This window comes from Neolamprologus multifasciatus, chromosome 7 (assembly GCF_963576455.1).
Source record: "Neolamprologus multifasciatus chromosome 7, fNeoMul1.2, whole genome shotgun sequence".
In the NCBI taxonomy this organism is placed as follows: domain Eukaryota; kingdom Metazoa; phylum Chordata; class Actinopteri; order Cichliformes; family Cichlidae; genus Neolamprologus; species Neolamprologus multifasciatus.
In genome coordinates, this window is record NC_140445.1 from 32,764,292 (window position 1) to 32,786,104 (window position 21,813).

The 21,813-nt window shown below is 37.8% G+C and overlaps 2 protein-coding genes across 3 annotated transcripts in view; both read right to left on the minus strand.

The window, feature by feature from the left end:
* The window catches only part of igsf9a (immunoglobulin superfamily, member 9a), a 62,427-nt gene extending 53,322 nt beyond the window's left edge, over window positions 1-9,105 (minus strand). The window contains exons 1-2 of the mRNA XM_085166854.1: window positions 8,410-9,105; window positions 114-208 (exon numbers count right to left, since the gene is read on the minus strand). Of these exons, the coding sequence (XP_085022980.1) occupies window positions 114-174 (61 nt within the window). The 5' untranslated portion in view covers window positions 175-208; window positions 8,410-9,105. The remainder of the gene's footprint in view (window positions 1-113; window positions 209-8,409) is intronic.
* Window positions 9,106-9,224: 119 nt separating this feature from the next.
* On the minus strand, window positions 9,225-20,204 carry tmem230a (transmembrane protein 230a). 2 transcript variants are annotated; one of them, XM_085166855.1, is made up of 4 exons: window positions 20,052-20,204; window positions 18,566-18,680; window positions 17,784-17,906; window positions 9,225-10,137 (listed from the first exon to the last, which is right to left on the minus strand). In XM_085166855.1, exons 2-4 carry the CDS (start codon window positions 18,665-18,667, stop codon window positions 9,997-9,999), a joined length of 366 nt encoding a protein of 121 aa, XP_085022981.1. In that variant the 5' UTR covers window positions 18,668-18,680; window positions 20,052-20,204; the 3' UTR covers window positions 9,225-9,996. The 2 variants fall into 2 exon arrangements, with proteins under 2 accessions (XP_085022981.1, XP_085022982.1); XM_085166856.1 differs by lacking the exon at window positions 20,052-20,204 and adding an exon at window positions 19,887-20,038.
* Between the last annotated feature and the right edge of the window lie 1,609 nt (window positions 20,205-21,813).

The following is a 21,813-nucleotide window of genomic DNA, read 5'->3' on the forward strand; positions in this document are numbered from 1 at the left end:
GTTGTAAGCAAAATCAGAGAATATGCTTCAGTTAGTTCACAAAGCAAATGATAACAGTGAGCAAATGGAGAAAGTACACTGGAATGCAAAATGATATTTCAAAAAAAACTTACGAAATTGGCAAATAACCACCGCCACAGTGAAAGTCTGCAAATAAGATCTTGCCGACCCCATATCTGTCACTCATACAACCTGCAGCATGTTCAATCTGTAGGCAAAAGAGACACAATTGTCACAATCACATTACTTGCTTGGCTGCACACAAGAAGACAGCCATCTGTGACAGATTTCCAAACTAAAAAGTCTACACCAGAGCTGCCACTTCTGTCATAATTTTACAGACACGAGGAAAGGAGCATTCAGATTTTTATACAGCTTTCCAATAACTGGAATTCATCCCATATCATTACACAAATGGGCAGAGCGGCCTCTGCAGCCAGAAAGCTCCCCGGCCTTATATCGTTTTCTGAAAGTAAATGTCATAAATGTCAAATAAATCTTTTGCGAGTCACGTGCAAAGTGACATCTAAGTGTTTTATTTAGAGCACATCAATGAAGACATTTGGCTGAAGCAGCCAGGAGACTCAGCACTCAAGGACAGAGATGAGCTGAGCTGATGGAGCGCAGGCTACAGTTAAGCATTACGGAGTGCAACTTAATGCCAAAAGGCAGCAGCTGATTCAATCCAGTCAAAGTAATCCCTGCTCAGATGTGATCAAATATGTACACAGGAGTGAGGAAATCAAGATGATGGGTCATTTTCAGGTCAGTTCACAGTTTCATGGAAGCTGTTCAATGAAAACTCTGCCTAAATTATTCAACAGCACATTACTGACTAGGGCATTGGAACTGTCCCAATTCAGATCTAAGATTCAGGTTAAAATGTCCAATCAATTGGAATTGCTTCCTGCCAAGCTTTTCAATTCCTTTGATTTCCTTAGTTGCAGATTGCAAAACAATGCCATCAACTGATGAAAGACAAAGCTCTGAACTCCTGTGTCATGTCCGGGCCTTTTCTCTGCTCTGCTTCTACACACAGGGTCGCCAACTGACCTCGTTTCCCTTCCATGTACTCTCTTGTGTTGCTTTTGCAGCATACTTCAGGTGACTATCCATCACCTTGTGAAGCTCCATCTAATCATTTTTGCAGTTCTGCAGCATTTCGCTGAATCTGAGCAGAGTACAGCCCTGTACATTTCAGAATTCATCCTTATACTTCATCCATAAACACCAGTGACCCGAGTCCATTGGCAGTCATCCATTCCTATGCCATTGAGAAATGATGTGGCATGCTTCAGATTGTGAGCTGTTCCTTTCCTTCTTCATACTTTTTTCTCTTCCTATAATCATGTTAGTGATAGATTTTTGAGTATAACCAGTAGTTTGGACACCTACAATCTTTAGAGAGTTCTTGACTTGGCTGAATGTTTGAAAGGGCTTTCTCTAACCAAAGACTGAATTCTGCTATCATCAACTTGACTTATCTTCTCTGGTCTGGCCTTTTGGTGTTGCTGAGCCAGCCAGTGAATTTTTCATTTTTAAGAACATACACAGTACCAGAACGTTGAGTTGGCCACCTTTAAAGTTGTTGCTTTTTCTGCGATAGATCTATTTTGGTTTTCAGCCTGATGATGACCTCCTTTGCTTGCATCAAAATCTCTTTGGATCATATAATGAGTGTTTCAGTGAAACAAAACAAAAAGTTCAACACTTTGGAATGAACTTCAGATATTTATCTGCTTTATTTATTATCCAATGCTTTTGTTAAACCCCTTGAACTAAAACCAAAACTTTGCATTTCAATCACATCTCAATTGTTTGATTGTGGTTCGACTGTTGTGGTGTACAGAGGGAAAACTACAAAGATGAATCAAAGTATCTAATTATAACACCAGTAAATGGCTAAATTTAAACTCTTATTTAACATCTGAGCAAGGGACAAAAGTGATAAACGTGGAAAAAAACAATAATGTCCTTTCTCTCATAATGTCACAGGTGATTTATGAAAAAGCATAAAATGGAAATCCAAATATACCTTAAACTTGTTCTTTTTTGAAATTCTTGACTAAACGAGAGTCAAAAACTCACAGGATTTCAAATGTATTACCATTTCGTTGACAGTTTTCAGACTGTATTTCTTCTTGCCGATATACAGTACTGACCCAAATTTGGCTTAGCACAAGTCCACTGACAAGAAAATACCCCCCTGTGATGGAAATCTGTTTTTCACATCTCAAAAGTTTTAAAAATTGTAGGTATCAACAATAAATGATCAGTATAGAATCACATCACCTGAATATTATCAAATATATATGGAAACTTTGTTGTTTCTAATGTATAATGACTATGTAGTTTGTACAAACTGGGTGTAAGCAAGTGTTGACTTTAAAAGGTAACAGATTCATGAAGATGATTTCATCTTGAGTGATCTCTGTACTTCCTGATAATTAGCAATGTTATTATCCTTGACCCAGCAGCAGGAGCAGCAAAGGCCTTATCAGCTCTCTATAACCATAAGGCTTTTATTGGCTTGTTCATTTCACTACCAGGACAAAGTCTGAACTCAAGACAAACAATTACACAGGCTGTCAACAGCTGCTGCACTTGTTCTAACATATTCACATACTTCAGCAACAGAACAACACACACAGATTTTCCACAAAATCAAAGTGAAAGTCAGGCAAAAAAATAAAGATTTGATCGCAAAGTGTTTGACAGTGAACACTCCCCTGCTCCTGCCCTTCGTCCACATGGCGTCATGCAAAGCAACACAACAGAGTCTATCCTGAACTTATTATGCTGGATTTAGGCCTTGCATGTTTGCTGAGACTGAGTATGACAAGCCAAGGTAAAGCTTCAACATTATGAATCTGTTGCTTCTCTCCCTCACACAGTGTGAGAACATGCACACACATACAAATGAAGACTCCCTGTTGCCATGACTAAGCTTCCCCATTTGGCTCTTAATGAACAGATGCTCAGCATCATCTACTTATTATGTATCACCCTTATTTGCCTCTTGTTAACTAATAAGAATGGAGATGATAAGGATTCATCACAAAGTACAGATAGTCATCAAGTCGCTGATTAAAGAATTATAACCAGACCTCTGCCCCGCATCTGGCAAATACGTGCAAGCTTCAGCTGAATAAAAATGTTTATAGTTTTACTGCTTGACAAGGTAAGGCTTATTTATGTGAATGGTGAAATAGCAAGGCAATAAAGTGGATCCACATGAGTTAAAAGAAAGATTATTTTTGAAAGAGAGGGAAAAGAAAGGGAGGCTACAGCAAGAAGAGGGGGGGGGGGGGCAAAAAAATCAACTGCAGGACATTTTCCATCATTAAATTTGAACCAAAAATTCAGAGAGATGCCAAACAAAGCGGCCCGCACAGGTGAAGCTCTCAGCCATGGTAACACAGATGGTCTCTAGACATTTCCCACAGACGTATTATCCCTTCCTCTGACACTGAGAGGATGCATATAAACACAAGCACGGTGACAGCACAGCACTCTGGAAAATGTATAAAGCTATACTAAATGAGCCAGTAGCTCACAAAAGAAAGCGCCCTGTCTCGCATAGATTTATCAGCTGGCAGAAATAGAAAAGTCAGTGACAGGCATGCTGCTGCTGAAATTCTGCGTTGTTGCCATTTTAATCTACATAAGGAAAGAAATGGGGAGCAGCTGATTAATCATCACAGAGGGCACAGTCACAGATTTATCAGCAGCCAGCTCTCCTTTTACCTACCACAATTAAAACTTAAAGATAAAGGAGCTCCCCTTGCCTAAATGTTTTCTGATGAAATTCTGTTTCTCATCCATGCATTTTGCTGTGGTCCCTGCTTGTTTGGGTTTATTTTCAAAATATGTCTGTTACAATAGCACCGGTATCGATTTGGAAAACAACAGGTGCTGCATCCGTTAGAGAATATGAAACCAAGGGTATTTGTTTTGTGGGTTAGAACTGTTCAAGGCTGTTTGTATCTGCCAGCAAGCTACAGTAAATTGGACATTAGCCTCTGACCAGAGTGCAAGTAGAAAGGGGAAAGAAGTCAAATTGCTCATTTGCTGTGACCTAAAGAGGTAAACAACAGCATTTAACAGAAAATGGTGCTTCAGCTTTGGACAAACAAAATCATTAATCCAAAGGCATGACTATAAATATTAAATTCCTAGCGCTGCAGAACTCAAACTTTAGGCATGGCGCCGAATCACACTAAAAGGCCTCCATAGGGTTGGATTTGGATTTAAACAGATTATAGTGCAACTGTGAGGGAAACACAGTGAAGACAGTAATCCAAAGCAATGCTTGCGCTGTGAATCACATGTGATACACGTCCATCAACACTTTAAAGCTCAGGGCACCGAACAGCCTCCATGAGATGAATACAACACATACTTTAACATCAGGTATTCATCACATATTTGAAGAGTTTTCAGAGTGTGCTCACACAGCGTGACACGCAGAGAATTTCCAAGGTTGCTGTTATGGTAGAGTGTATGTGGATTTAAATCTGAGCAAGCCCAAGAATGTGTAGTGATCGTAATACTAACAGTTAGGTACAGCGGTTCATTAATATATATATATATATATATATATATATATATATATATATATATATATATATATATATGTATATGTATGTATATATATATATATATATATATATAGCAACATTAAATTTAAAAACTGTACTTTTGAGTTAAAGTATATATTTATAATTTTAATAAATGACAAATTAAAAAAGCATGAACATTTTTTTGTATAGAAAATATATCGAACCGTGACACCAAAGTATTGAAGTATTGAATTTTGTGTATCGTTGCACCCCTAATATATATATATATATATATATATATATATATATATGCCATCCTTTATACCAAAGTACTGGGTGATGATAACTTGATGGTGGCAGAACAGGAAAAGTTATACTTTGCCAAAGTCATCAATTCAATAGCAGCTTAGCTATTTAAACTAAAAAGCCAAAAATGTCAACCGATGGTCCTGCCTTGTGGAGGACTACTATAAAACCAGATTTTTTTACTTCCCTCCTTAAAGACTTGTGAGCTGAAATAAGAAGCGCTGACTCAAAATTTTCCAACTATCTAGAGTATTTCTTTTTTTAGTACTTTGCGTTGTTTGGTCTCAAACAAGTTGAAAAAAATATATAGTATTCACACAACTTTTAAAAAGGCTATATAACTTTAATTATTCCCAAAAGAGTTCGGATTTACGTTAAAAGTACTTTTTAACATTTGATCTAAAATAAGTAGGTTTTTGAAGTCCCACAGTTCTGGCTTCCTACTGAGTTTGCATATACACAAATCAGCCACAACATTAAAATGACATCATCTTGTTACAGTGCAATATTCTGCAGTGGTATTCCTGTGCACTGGCATTCACATGGATACTTCTTTGACACGTAGCATGCAACAAAACATTAATGCAAGCCAACCACACACCCTTGTCTCCGCAGCTTCCCAGGTAGCAGTGCCCTCCACTAGCCCCAAAGGTCCCATGGCTTAAGCACAGATGTGGCCAGACAACAAAAGCCCTAGGGAACTCCGGCCAATCCACTGGTGCCAGGCACCACAGGAAGCTCCCATGACTCGTGGACCCATCCCAAGACCGTTGTGTTGATCTCATTACTGACAATTTTGCAAATGTGAGCTGTCATGTCATGAGTGCTGACTGTCAGCTCCCTCTCAGAGTTCATAAATACTGTGCATTGGCAATCAACCTGCTCTAAACCACCCTGTAAGTCTACATTGTATTTTTTTCATGGCTTGCACATGGGTTAGAAAAAGCCCATTTTCAAAGTCAAATACACACTTTCCATCACAATAGGAACCTCTCTGTGTAGCTTGGTTTGATGTGCACTTAAGCGAAAATAGGGCATTCGAAATGAGAGAGAAAACTGGAAAAATAAAGAGTTTTTTTTTTTTTTTTTTTTTTGCAGTGTGGGTATTGCATCTCTCTGCTCAGAAGCCGTTCTGTGAATCCAGGTGAATGCCACAATCTTTACTTCATTTAATCCATCATCTAAAGGTTACAGAGCTGAGTCCCAAATCAAGAGCCGCAAGTTCCAGGTTAAGCTGAAGTCATAAATGTTGTCTTTCAAGCCATAAATAAATTGTTATAAATCCAAATTCACTGTCAACTACCATCTATATTAACAATGCTACCAAATATTTCAGATAATGCAGTTCTCTGTAAACTAATGGTCCAATTTTGAACAAATATTTGTCATTTCTCTGCTGTTATGCATGCAACTGTCTGTGTTTTGTTGATAACAACAGAGTCTTGACATCTGAATCAAATAACACAAGGTATCATCTGCTGTCTGTCTGCTGCTTTGCACTGTCAAATGCACCTTTCTCCAAAGCTCGTGCAACGTGACTGGCCACTGCTGAAATCATTCAAAGCTCTGTGGTTGTTAGGGAAAAGATTTTATGACAAAGTGTTTAATCTTTGGGCTTGGAGAGGCTGTTGTCATTCCAAATGAAAGGGATAAACTCTGCATGAAAGTCTGAATCATTGGTGTCAAGTTAAGGTCTTCATGTCTAAAAAAAGAGACATGAAAGCATTGCTTTCATTTAACTCAAGGTTTAAAATCAGATGAAATTCAAACATTAGGGCAGTTTTGCTCATAATATACAAGGCCAAATGTTTCAAATAATGAGGTGAGCATATGTACAAATGTTTGTGAGAAAAATCGAAGGATTTAGACTGCTCTAAATGCTTCTGCTCAAAATCTACTGTTTGCAAACATACGCTAATCAGATGACTCTTGGCTTTAAGCGAGGGTGGCCTTAAAGGGAGAGGAACTGAAACTGCTTGTTTCCCACAGTGAATTAGTACTTTGAAGCAAGAATCGTGCAAAGAAACTCAGCAGAGTCGAGAATAAAAATATCAAGTTGGAAATGATCACAACAGCTCTGCTTTAAATTCCTGAAACACTTTCTTTTTTCATTTTAAATTCAGCTTTATCCTAAACATTGTACACAATTTTCATCCAAAGTTACACACGTTTTGGGTATTTCACCATAGTAGGGGCTTGTACGTTTCCTTTCTTTCTGTCTGCCTTTGCTTTTCTCTGTGGTTTAAAGTGGGAGGGGCTGAGTTTGTTAACAGGTGACAATAAGGGACCAATCATGACTTGGCAACATTTGAATCATAACACTATTGTATTTACAAAATTTAAAAGCATTAACACATAGTAGATTAGATTTTTGTTCATGTAGTCCCAGCTGTCTGTGTTGTAAAGGGATACACTAATACATTACGTTTTCCTTTTTAAAGGGCCATTGTATTGTGGTGCATTGCACTTTTAACTAGAATTTCAAACACTGAGTAGTTGGTGGTTTCCACAGGTGTATTACACTGAAGAAACCACCTTGCATAGATGTTTTGTATGTTATTCAACTTAAAGAATTACTTTTTTTTTATTTACACTGTTGTCAGTTTTTCTCCAGTATCAGTACTGGGCTCACTGGAACGCAGAAGCTAAAAAAAAAAAAAAAAAACCACTGGGAATGAAATAGTTTTGTAGATAATGATCTACTTCAACCCACTTTAGGTGTCAGATCTGAAGTGTTTATTGCATATGTACTATTCAGGTGCCACCACGTCCTGCTGAATTAATTGCCACTCTGCTCCCTCTGATGATATAAACTTTATGGAAAATAATATATAACGGGAAACTGCACCCATCTGGCACATCAGCAACCTCAATTCAAACCAAAAATAGAATTTCAAACCATTAAATGATGCTTGTGTCGGAAAGTTATGAGACCATTTCTTCCATAAGTGGTGAAATAAAGATAGACGGTGGGTTCAATACAAAGACAATAGCAGAAAAATATGAGCTCTTATATGCTGGTTCTGGCTCTACATATTGCACTGCTGCTTGTGAAAGTTGTATCCATATGCGGCATAAAATCCCCTCTTTGTGAATGTACCGTGTTTGTCTACTCACGCTCTAACAGCCAATATCTTAGCCCTGTTTTTCTCTAATAACGTGACTCCAAATTCTTTAATAATCTAAAGGTTGTCATTCTCAATTAAAGCAACAGCCATAAAGGAAAAACAACATACAAATAAATAATGTAAACAATAGAAAACGGACTTAAGTTTGCATTGGGATGTTTAAATTACTCATGGCAAATGGCTGTTCCTGAGTTTCTGTCAGTTTCATATTGCGCATTAGAATGAAAATCCCCCCCATAGAAACTTCATTACTGACGTTTAAATGCATGCCACAGTTCAGAGGATTGAGAGGAAACTTGGCACTCCACAGTTTGAGCTCCGAGCATTAATTTCTCATCCTTTTAAAGCTGCTGGAAGTCAGACACACTTTCAAAATCATTAACATCTTCTATTTTTTTTCTTACTTATCTTACCTGTAGCTCCGTTTCAGCCGCTGGCAGATTTTGCTTTTAAAAACACATCCTTCTCGAGTATTAGTCCAACTTGTGCCCGAGTTTGTAGACACCGGGTCAGTGGCTGAAAATCTAAAAGCGGGCCTTATTCCTTTGTAGCGTTGCAAACTACCTGAAATTTGAGCGTTTTCCTTTTAAAAGCCCACCGGCAACAGGTGTTCATTTCACTTACAGGTGACAGCGAGGGATCGACGTACTGCTCTTCCTGCCGGAGTCCAACCTCCCCCCTCCCTTCTTTCCTTCCTCCCTCCGCTGCTTGTTCCTGTTTCCTTGTTATGTTCAAAAGGCTCAAAGCAAAACAAAGTAAACTGACAGACCACAGTCCTATAAGCCCCTGGATGTTTGAGCCAATGCTGATTTAATAACTGTGTTTGTTTGTGCAGGCAGAGGATGAAAGGAGATTTTTTTAGCCCTTAATCCCTTGATGGCATCCAGTTTAGCGGTAACCACAAGAGGGTGTCCTTTACCTGATGTTGTTGGCCAAACAGGGAGAACAGATGTACTTGCTAGACAAAGGACAGATGTTTGGGTTTTTTTAAACTTAGTGAAAGTTTTTCCTAAAATTGCTTTTTTGATCCCTGTCTTTCGCTTTTTGATATAGACACATGTTAACACAGATTATTTATTAAAGTGAGTCATGATTCTTTGCTAAACACTCAAGTTTTGATTCATCCAGAGTCTGACATCGAAAGCATATCTCAAAAAGACTTTGCAGAGGATGTAATCCAGCTGTACCAGACAATCACAAAGGATAAAAATAAAATAAAAAATCAAACTTTTTTGTAGATTTGTAGTCTCATTTTTATTGTTGTTAATATTTTTTAACTCCAGCAAGTGAATGCAAAATAACATTTTGGTAAATATTCAAAACCAAGCAAATGTAGACAAAAGACAATACTTTATAAGGGAAGTAATACTTTTTGGTTAAAAAATATACTTTACACCATTAAAGTAATAAATCTTGATAGCAATGCAAATACAATCTTTAGGAGACATGCAAGTTCCCATCGTCTTTTACGATGTAACACATTAAGAAGCCAAAAATGTAAAATACAAGATGCCTATTTGTACATCATTAAAGTACTATACAATAATCACACCGATTCTCAGTCGTGCACTCTAGGAATAGTAAATTAAAGGCATCTATCAAAATCTATACTCACTGATCATTTCTTAATGTATGTAGTGAGGTGCGTAACAGCAAAAACATTGATGTGCTGTTTCAGGTAAGCAGATGGACTGATATCCACCAGTCACTGAGTGTTTTAATGTTAATAAAGCTGCATATATATGTAAAGTCTCTAACTTCTGTAGAGCTTTGGCAGACATGTGAACACACAAGCCACATTTTAGGAAAAAAGTTAGGAGAAAAAAAACAAAACAAACACACACATACCATAAATCTTTCAGTAAGCCCACCCAGACAAATACAGATATCTATCCTAAAATTATATGGTTTTACTCTTTGATACATACATTCAGTCAGAAAACAGCAGGCACCAAGATACACAGTGAGGAAAAATAGGGGATGATTGGATGGTATTTGGTTCAGTCGCCAAAGTCTGGGATGTCATCATAGGAGTAACCCCGGTAACCCTTTGCAGCATAGTAGGCGATTCTCAAATGGTAAAATCCCGGAAGAAAAACGAGTATCCCTATGATGATGACAGGAATAGTGCGGTCGGGATGCTAAAAACATCAAGAAAAAAATAAAGAAAATCTGGTAATCAGAAGGAATTTACACGCTATGATTTCAGTTAGTTACCTAAATAAATACTCGTTAATGCTCACATTATTACATTCTGTAACCAAGTTTAGATAGACTTCATACATACTGAATACCAAATATTGCATTTAGTAGTGGAATGCAAGAGGAAGTCATTAAAGACTAATGTTCTCCATCACGCTTTAACATACTTACTTCAACACTGCCTGTCAGCACTACATGAACACACTCTACGCTGATGAGGCATGCAGCCATAATGACTTCATAGTCTGACATCTGATTTCATGTAAATGATAAGTCATTTCATATGCATGGCATCTAACAACCAGGAGGCAAAGGCAGACTCCATCAACACCAAAGAGATGTGTTTAATTTGTTTAATTTTACCACCAGATGGCAGTCTTGTGCTCAGAGTCACTGTAACCCTCAACCAGTTTTTTTTTTTTCTTCTTTTTTTTTTTTAAAGACAGGGAGCTGCACTGGGCTGCGGTAATGTCGATCATTTGTCTGTATTAAGCTTCTGAAATGTTCTATTCATCTGTGTCTTGTAAAGTGTCCACTTACAACACCTTTTCTGATGGATGTCAGCAGGCGACTTCTCCTCACCTGCCAAACGAGATGGCTCAGTTGGCATGACAGTGGCCCTATATTTAGGCCACATGATAACTGAGCCACCACCATGAGAAGTGAGCAAGCTCCATTCATTAAGGAAGAACAGGCAAAAAATACAAAAGTCCCAGAAGATCAGGAAGTGAAAAAAAGATCTTTCATTTCAGTCTCTTTGCATTAATTTGGGTGAACTGACCCTTGACTGTTCAAAAATAAATAAATAGGAATTTAATGCCTAAATTGGCTGCGTTCCTTCAACCTCTTTTCCCTTGGTTAATTTCTTTGTTTTTGCCACTACAATGGTTGACTAGGCTGAGTCAAAGGTTCCCAACACAATGTTCACTGAAGCCCTTGACATGGTTCCAGTTGTAAAACAACTGTTATCTAATACACTTGTGTGGGATAACTGGCAAGTACAACAGACTCATATACTCCGATGCTGCCTTCACGTCAGATCAAATTTTCTGCAAATACCATCTGCAGAGTAGGTTAAAAAATATTCACATTACCCTCCCACTGATAATGCGAATATGTGCAGGCTGAGTTATCTCCTGTGTGGTGTCATGAATTTAGGAAGCAAAAACCCCAAAGCAGGGGTTCCACTGAAGTTTAAACTCCAAGCTATAAAATATCAAAATCATTAGTTATATTCAGAAACACATAAAAGCACTGAGACCAGTAAAAGCAAGAGCATAGCACAAATCTGACAGCAGGACTATAAAATCTCAGGACAGCTGTTCAATTATAGCTATTTAAGAACAAGAGTAACAGCAGCAGGGGTGTTTTAATTGCTGCTCAGGATGAAACTTTGGATTTTTTTGTTGGCTCTCCAACTGTGTGTCAAAAGTAGGGCTGGGTAATACCAACAGTGCTTTATTAGTGCAGACAGAAGTGTCTTTATAGTACCAAAAACGGTCATGTATAACAAGAATATCTGGACAGATTGACCGTCTGGGGCGATTCTAGGATCAGAGCTTTAGGGGTGCTGAGCACCCAGAGAGCTGCCCAGCCAGGCAGGATAAACTTTACTCATCACGATGAGACTTCTTCCCCGTGTCTGTCAGTCCCTGCATCCTTAAATGTTGTCCCGAGTTCCCTGTGAGTGTCTCCTTGGTGCATTTAAACCCCTGTTCCTCCCTGTCCTCATCGTCTGTTGTCTTCGTCTCCGTTATCAGTCATCATAATTTTACCATCTCTGTGCAAGTCTGCAAATTTCTTTATTAAATCATAAGATTCTTAAATTCACCAAGTCTCTCTGTGCCTGGGTCCTCGTCACAAAACATGACATCACTGTTTTGTACATTTTACACAATTTAATCCCCACATTTGAGAAAGAAAAGCAAAACACATTTTTGAAAAGTCTGTAACAAAACCATCAAATCTGATAAAGTATATTTAAATGCTGCAAACGAAGAATGAATTGTAAAAAAAAAATAATAATAATAAAAAAAAAAAAAAAAATACATATCCTAACTAGAGATGGACCGATCCAATATTACGTATCGGTATCCAAATTACTAGATCGGATATCGACGAGAAATAAAAAATGTAATCCGATCCATTAAATATCAAAAAAGCACCTCACAAAACTTGCTACACGGCGTAACTCGGCTCATAACCGTAGCAGCAGTATGCATCACGTGATAGAGCGGCTGTGTGTATTTGTAGCCTCGCTAGCAAACCAGCATTTCATCTCCGAGGAAGTTATCCCAGAGAGAAGTAAAGCAAGTATGTAAGTTCATCTCTGAATGTTTGTAAAGCATTCCCACGTTAAGCTTAACAACAGATATATGGAGGGACTGCCTCTCTCTCTCTCTCTCTCCTGCTGCTACTTCAATCGTGAAACTGCTTAATGATCAGCTGATCGGCTTTTCTGTCGCGACTCCGTCTCTCTTCTTAGTTTTTGGCCCACTTCTCACCAAAAAGAGGAAACCAGCGGCTGAACAACAGCAGCACTATTAAGCTTGATAAGCTGCTGTTAGAATTTATTTTTTATTACTTTCTACACCAGGATCCTTTTCTACGCAGCTGATGGCTGGTAACTGTGCAGGGGTGGATCTAGCAAAGTTTAGCCAGGGGGGCCGATAGGGCATGAACAGGGAAAAGGGGGCACAAAGAAATACTTTTCTTTCTTATTCTCATTTAAAATGTCGAGCTTTTAATAAATAATTATCTGACTCTTACACCCAAAGTTTTAATCTGATGTAAAATATATAGAAGTCCATTACTGTATATAGTAACTGTTAAGTCTAATATACCCTAGTAAGCTATAGTACTTTTTCCTTTGGGAAGATACCATCTGTGCAGTCTGCAATTCTGTTGAAGAAAGATGTTGAATCTATTTAATTATTCTTGAAAAATAATTTATTTTTGTGCATTTTCCCCCTGCATCAAATTAAAGTTGATTACATTGATTAAGCATCATGAGGAAGAGGGTGGTTCCCTATTTTTTTTTTTGCTGGGAGTTTGCAACCCTATTAGTTAGGTTGCTTAATATTTCTGCTAAGTACTCTTTAAAATACCAGAATAGGGAGGATGGAGCAGGTTTGAGTTTATTAGATTGATCAGTTTTGCTGAACTATGAAATATTTTGGGCGCAGTGTATTTTTTACATACAGGTATAACAGAATAGCTTTAGTGTTGTTATTTATTTAAACTTGAGTATAAACTTATACAAAATGCAGCAAGATATTAAAAAAAAGTTTTATTGATTAAAAAACACACTATATCGGATTCATATCGGTATCGGCAGATATCCAAATTTATGATATCGGTATCGGACATAAAAAAGTGGTATCGTGCCATCTCTAATCCTAACCTTAATTACTGGGGGAGAATAATGAATGATGCTCATAGTGAGTAAAAAGTAAACTGAGTGCATTTTTTGGACAGAGATTCACTTGAAATGTACAAAACATTGATAAATAAAATTATAAAAATGGAGGCAACTTTGCCTATGGTACAATGTATACAATGCATGAAAAAATCTTTACTGCAGATACTACTATGGCTCTGCAGATTGTCGCCTCACCTTGAGGTTGGCAAATCTGTCTATCACTTTTTGGAAATCAACTCTCTCAAGCAGTTTAACAGTTTCTGTTGTGCCTGTCACTATTCCCTGTCTGTTTTTTACCTGGTTCTTCCTGACCTTGTACTTTCTCCTCACGTTCCCCTCTTTCCTCTCTCCCTCTTTGGACTGACAATCTGGTGTCATCTATACTTTTGTTGTTAAAATGTTATGTCTCAAACAAGTACTGAATGCTTTTTATATTTTCAGTAGTAAATATTGTCAAAAAAAGTAAGAAGTCTTTGGGGGTGCTTCAGCGTCACCGTCTTGTTTACTTATTCTTGTCAGCAAATCAGGCTGGAACCCTTTATGCCTTCAGAACTGTCTTATCTATTTTTGGCATGGATTCATCAAGGTACAGGAGTCTCTGGTCTAGTCTCTAGAACACTTCTAGAGATTTTGGTCCATACTGACAATAACAGCATCACACAGTTGCTGCAAATTATCAGCTGATGCTCACTGGATATTCTCTCTTTTTGGACCATTCTCTAAGTTGAAGGCTAAGTGCACTGAGTTGCTTTAGATATACTGAGTTGATTAGATATCTGAGATATTTCTGTTAACAAGTAGTCAGGCAGATAACATCTAACTCAAAGAATGGAAAGGCTACACATTACAGACAACTTCGTAAACAACAAGTCAAACTATCTTTAGGTCCTTTGTTACTAGCACCTAGCAACTTACTTCATATGAGTCAAAAAATATCAAAGATAACACATTTTAAAGGTGTATAATAGTATTTTATATTATTCCCAAAGAGCTAGCCAATAAATTGGGGTATCTCCACATACAAAAGCAGCACAGGCCTGACAAAAACAAACAAACAAAAACAAAACATCTACAACAGATGATCGGTCTCTGAACGTTATGTCCTTAAGAAATACGGGGGGGGGGGGGGGGGGGGGGGGGTCCAGCAAAGACCTGGCACATGGCCTGAGAGATGCATCTGGCCTTTCAGTTGATCCATCACCTGTTCACCATAGCTTCATCAGAAATGGTCTCTGTACAAGGGTAGCTGTCAAGAAGCCATTCTTGAGGAAGGGAAACAGGAAGAAAAGGCTGAGGCAGAAAAACACATAATGTAACACTGAAAGTCATTGACTGGCCTCCCTAAAGCCTGCACCTCAACATTGCAGTGTGGGATCATCTTGACAGAGAATGGAACAAAAGGCAGTAAACATCCAAAGAAGAGCTCTGAATGTCCTTAAAGAACTGTTCCTGAAGACTACTTAAATAAATTGCAAGAAAGCTTGCCTTTTGGGTTCGGGCTGTGTTGAAGAATAAAGGTGGTCATGCCAAACAGTGACTTACAAGCTCAATACAATTCTACCAACTGTTTCTGCCCTATATACTGCAAGTTTCCATAAATCGCTATACTCATTTCCCATTTTGCCCTCAAAACACAAAGAAATGAGGAGTGGCTTAAGACTATTTGTTCTCTTTTGTCAGAGTTACATCTTTAGAATAATATCACACAAATGGCTGTATACTAAGCATATAAATACAGACAGCAGCTATAAAAAAAAACAAAAAGAAAAAAAACAGGCAAATAGTGATTCTTGCTCTGTCCAAAGACAACATAGAAACAGGCAGAAATACTGTGGCACGTGAGTCCCAATTAAATCCTAACTTGTCATTTTAGGTTTTGATTCATTTCAGATTTTGTGTGGATTTAAGATGCTCATTAATGAGTTTCATATCCTGGCAAGCACACCCCGTTATCGTTCAACTAAGCAGGTAAACAAAGCTAACCAGCTGGTGACTCCACCTTCAAATGAGAATGGTGTAGTTCTTGGTTTTTCAACTGTCAGTAAGAAAGGAAACGCATATTTCCAAAACTGCTACAAACTATTCTTCAAACACCGAAATGCATTATAGATGATGCCCTTCAAATAATGTAGAAAACATTTTCTGGATACATAAATCTTAGGGAAGCTGCAGAAGAAACACGAACATAAAGTAACATGCAGAGAGAGGTGATGATTTGACCCTTACAGCGAGGGCATGCGGTTGCATTTCTCTAGCATTTCCACGCAAAGGATCGATACAAAGCTGGTCTCAGTAATCATGGTTATTCTTTGAAGAAACATTTCTATCCTGCTCTCATCTTTAAGTATAACAAAGCCTCCATCCACAGGGCACAAGGGGTCAATTCATGGTTTAATGAATTCCTCTGAGAAACTGTGAACTTGTGTTAGACAGAGGTGCCCACCACACTAATCAAAGTCCCAAATAGGACAATATCTATTTGACTTGCATTCCATCTTGGGGTGGGCAACATAGTCTTAAAATTACACACAATATATCACAATGGAAATTATGCAATAATGAAATTTTTTGAATAGAAGAAGTCGCGAACATTGCATCTGTGATTGCAGCTCGCAGGCAGCAACATTTATTAGTGAACACAAAGTAAAGGGACCCACCCTTCTTTTCCAATGAGTTCCGGTCAATGTTGACAGACTGCCTAATTTGAAGTGTGAATCTTTTGCCACAAGGTGCCAGCAGGAGCAGCAGCATTATTTTGCAACAATAGTGACACAGCATGAATCAAATGTAATCACAAAAGTAGCTTTGGCTAAGTTTTCCCTGGAAATTTGAGGTAAAAGTATAACATAACTGCCTAACATGTTACCGATAACTAAACTTCCTTAACGCTGTAAGGAACTGTATATTGTTGTCACATATAAAATATCTTTCAGTTTTATTATCTGTCGTGTTGTATTTTGATTACTCTTCCAGTCATATGAGTGCAGTTAATTGCTCCAGTGATGCTCAGGTGAGTCCTTTGTTTAATTTTGGATTGCACATCACCTCCTCACGTGCTTTCATAGCCTGGTTGCACTCGACTGCATTTTTTCCTGAAATGGTGAAACAAGCTTGTTGTTTCCACATTTAGCAGGGACAGTTTTCTTGCATATTTTGTAAAGTATTGTGCTTATCTGAAGGTCTGATCTCTTATAGCCAATACTACTGAAGTAGTACCCTTTTATCACAGGCCAACACACTGCTCGCGCTCTCACAAATGTTTGGCTTGTGTCTTTGTTGTACATGCTAAATAAGGCATAGCATTTTTATATCAGTGATAACATAACAGCACACTGAAGCTGCTCTGGCAGCATGTGGCAGTGAAAACCCTAACTTTCAGCCTGCTTCATAATAATTTTGAACATAGTCCTAGACTAAAAAGAACATTTAATCACAATCCCCATTATTATAGTAGTTAGTCCATGATGAGGCATAATCCAAGTCTTGGAAACTAAACATTTCCCTTTGTTTTTAATTTGATTTGTCACCCATCTGTAGCTCTAAATACGTTTTAAACAGAAGAAGACAGGAGCGGCTCAGACAGAAGGAGTTCCTTCACAAATGAATTTCTGGGGGCTTGTAGTCCTGACACAAGCCTTACCGTTGGATTTCAGAAAAGAGGAACAAAAGAAAATGACTTGGTAAACACTAACCGTGTTTTTTTTTTTGGCAGCAGACAAGGAAATTGTTTTTCAACCTAAAGGCTGTAGACATGTTTCACTGAAAAGTCAGTGTATGGCCCATGGGCCAGGAAAAGCCCACCAGAGGGTCCAATCTGGCCCACAGGACGGCTTTGGAAAATGCGGATAATTTTAAAGGCTTAAACTTTGAAACTGTATTTTCATCAGTTTTAGTCTTCTTAATAACAAAATATATAACCTATGGCATTTCACCAGAGCAAGTAACAAATACACTTTTATTTTTCAATTTTTAGTATCTATTTTTTTTATTCAACGTTTCTTTTTTTCACAAAGTGCACAATATGACATTTTCTGTGAATTCACACATAATCTCTGTTTCAGGACAAAGTCCTTCATTTCTTTACAGTAAAATTATTTTTGGTGTAAAGGCTCCATCAATGTAAATTTTTTTTGAACAGATATTAAACACACTAACCAAACTCACCTCAACCGGTATGATTTCTGCCAGAAGAAGGGCCCCAAAGATAATTAGTAAAGAGCCAATCAGAAACAGGAATATTGCCAGTGCAATCGCCTTGTATGGGATCTTTGGAGGGGGTTTCTTGAACTGTGAAGAGTGAAATTGTGGAAAAATATAGTATAATAAATAAATAAATATAATTTTGTACATCAGAATATATTGATATCATATGATTTCATGAGGCAGCTACTCAATCTAATCTACTTTAATGCAATTAGAATTTCCCCATCTCCAGATCAGCTTGCTTCCATGTTTAGCAACAAGAAATATCTCTTGCCCCATGACAATTGGAAAGCTCCTCTGTATAGTACTAATCTCAAAATCATGAATTCAGCCTAAGATTACATGGAAAGATGCTGGGATTGCCTAAATCCAAAGTACTGTGAACATTTTCCAAGATACTTGGAACAACCTACCTGGCAAGTAATTTAGAAATAATGCCAATATGACAAAGACAACTGGCACTCTATTAAATGCAAACAGTGATCACACTACCCAGTAATTTGATTATTTTTCTTCCATGTTTACTCCACTTTGTTTGGAAGTTAACCATGTACGACCTACTCATGATATTACTGTTGAAAGCGGCTTCATTTATCATGCCTAAAACTTTTGCAAAGTGGTTTTAATTACAGAGGGCCTCAGCTTTTACACAGAATCATTACTTAACGATTCATAACAAATCACTGCTGGTGGTGGAGAAATGTTTTAGTAACATTCTGTCATCAATCTACAAAGTCTCTCACCTGTAAGTCTATGTAACCATCATCAGCAGCAGCCAGCCGTGAGTATTTGACCTTATTGTTAGATATTCCAGCAGCGAGCATGTTGCTTCTAGTTGTCATCATTATGGCATAGAAGCTGTTTGGAGAGAGAAGCACAGACAGGTAATCATCCAAGATGGCTACATTTATCTCGTTCGGTGTCGTGAGCTGAAGGAGAGCCGTCTATTTTTGATCTATCCAGAGAAAAACAGCCTGACAACTAAAGCTCAACATTGATGGGGAAAGAAAAAAAAAGGATTCTGCTCACTGATTTATAAAACTGCCCAAAGCATTTAGAAATAGAAAAGATTACTCAACATCCATCACAGTCGTCAAACTTATACATGCTCTCAACACAGATACGTTTTATAGGAACCAATGAAATGCCGCTGAAATGGCAATCCCAGTAAAAAGACAGAGAGGTCAGTGACCGGGATACACTCATCTGCTCTTTTCATTTCCACTTCTGCTTGAACATGTAAACAGTGAACAGATAACTTCCTCAGATAAACCGGTTAACATTCAAATCAGGCAAGGTCATGGAATAGCTTGATTTAAAGTATTTATTATAGAAGAGAGATTTTGTGAAAAGGAATAGGGGGGAACTCCCCCGCCCCCATCTTTTCAGTAACAAATCCTTGCAGATAACAACTCATCTCAAGAGAATTTTGTGAGGGCCACTGCTTCTATTCCAGTTTCTAGTATGCATTGCGAATAAGCAAGTCAGTGTTAATGAAAACAATTTAAACGATTATTCTGCTTCACATGACGCAGCATCCATTCAAGAAAATAAAGAAAATATAAAAACCAAAATGAATACAGCAACACTGACCTACCCCAGAGGAACTCAGAGAAATGTGAGTACTCCTGTGATCTGATCTCTATTAAGGCCTGTGTTGTGTTTAATTTGGATCTCAAAAAGGAAGACTAAGAAACAGAAACATCTTGTTATTTTGCTGACAGCTGTCACATCGAGTCGACACAGAGCCATTTGTGATCAGGAAAGCTCAGGGTTATGTCAATAATGTCGTAGTGAATCATACAAAATTATTTTCAGAGGGACTTATCTTGATGACTTTTTTTTTCTTCATTTATTTTTTAAATGAAAGAAAAATTTACTTTAGTAATTTGGGGATGATTTAAAAAACACTGTAAGAAATTAAAGGAAATATAATATACACATATATAACTAATAAGACGGTAGGGGTGTGTGCAATATTGGCTTCCCTTATTCACTGAACTACGATAATACGACATAAAGCAGAGTTACTAGCACCATTTAAATTCACAAACCCTGACTTACCGTAGCAAATCGCCATTATTTTACTGTGTACCAGTGCGCATTAATGCTAGCGAACTTTGGTTACCTAATTAGCTAGAACATTAGCCATTTAGAAGTTATGCTATCAGAAGCTAGCAAACATTAACAGACAGTCGCGAACACATACAGCTCGTTTCCTTCTCTCACCATTATCTGAGGTATGTACAAACAGCACACTTGTGTCCATGTAGCTCGGAATGCTCTCAGCGGCGCCACATCTGCATTGTTTACACCTATTAAAAACTACATCAACTTCCTTATTTTTGGTTTCGTCATGGCGCATGCGCACACAAATGTCTCGTTTTAACTTTCTAATCAATTAATTTAAACAACACGCAAACTATTAGATAATGAACACGGTGAGAAATATGAAAAGAAGTGAGAAAAGAAAGGAACAGAAAAAGAAAAAGAAAACAAAAAAATAGCACTAAAAGCATATGAGCAAAGAGCAATGTCAGCATGACATTAAACATAATTCAAAATACCTTTAATAATGCAGAATGAATACATATCTAAGAAATACAAAGCAAAACAAATATATCAATAAAGTGGAAAAAATAAAATGCAAGAAAGAAATGAGCTCAATTAATCACATAAAATAAAATTTAAAAAATGAAGGTGGCCCAAATGCAAAACTCTTAATAAAACCCAACAGAATGTTATGTTAAAAGCTAATTAAAGGTGCTCAATATGTAAAAATATAAATTAAAATAATAAAATACAATACATCAGTATTTTATTATTTTTTTTTTAATTCATAAATTCACTCAGTGTATTCCTAGTGATGGTTATTTTTGTTGAGAGTGATCAGGATGAACAGGATTAGAAATGACCAGTGTTGGGACTAACGCGTTATTAAGTAACGCGTTACAGTAACTACGTTATTTTTGTGGTAACGAGCACGGTAACTAGTTATTATGCCAAAATCAGGAACGCGTTAGTCGTTACTGGGATTTAGATAGGGTCGTTACTCGTTACTTCGTGTGGTGGCTATCGCGGAGCTTCCACAGATTCAGTAACATTAGCAAGTGGTGGAGGCAGCAGGTGGATGAGAGAAAGGGGACGCAGAAGGAAAAGAGACCCGAGGCGGCCGCCGGTCCGAGTGTGAACTGAATTTTAGGTAAGAAGTTATGACCTGCAGTCTATCTGGGTCAGATATAAACCAAGTTTAGGTGGAGTTTATTTTCGTTATTCTGACTTTTTCCGTACTGCGTACTAGCTAGCATGACGGAGTTTCTATACAGCTGGGTGGGTGCTATGAAGTTAATCATGTTGAACTTTATTTTGTTCATAAGTTATTAGAGTTGCCAACCGTCCCGTCTGGTATTAAGAGAAAATATTACGCGTTTTGAGGTGAAAAGGAACAGTTTGTCCCGTAATTCAGCTACAATGAAAAAGGCACAAAGCTGGAGTTATTCTGTGTCTTTGCTGCACAGCTGCCTCTTCTTCTTTCATTCTTCCCCTCCCTCTCCCGTTTCTACTTCAATCATGAAAACTGATCAGTGATCAGCTGATCGGCTTTTCTCTCTTGTTTGTTTATCGGTCACTTTGCGCCAGAGAGAGGAAACCAGCCGATGTCGCGTTAAACAACAGCAGCACGTTTAAGCTTGATCAGCTGTTGTTATAATTTATTTAATATTAATTTCTACTATCAGCTGATGTTTGCTGGAGCCACAGCTGCAAAAAAGCTGCTGGTCATGATATCGGTTTGGTTATCTGGTGAGAGGGAAACATGAAGATGAAACCAGGAGATGTCCTTACTGAATCATCAGAGCTGAACAGGTGATGGAGAAACAGGTTTACCTTTTAGGTGACATGAATGAGTTGAAGGGAAGTTATGAACTGTTTCTGAGAGACAAATAACACCAGGATCCTTTTTTTATGTAGCTGACAGCTGGTAACTGTGCAG

Bases quoted from the DNA above. Each gene is read 5' to 3' on its own strand.
- tmem230a (XM_085166855.1), bottom strand. From the start codon at position 18,667: ATGATGACAACTAGAAGCAACATGCTCGCTGCTGGAATATCTAACAAT. The intron at 17,907-18,565 runs GTGAGAGACTTT...CACTCTTCACAG, and splicing joins ATGGTTACATAGACTTACAG to TTCAAGAAACCCCCTCCAAA. The intron at 10,138-17,783 runs GTGAGTTTGGTT...TGATGTTTTTAG, and splicing joins CAGAAATCATACCGGTTGAG to CATCCCGACCGCACTATTCC.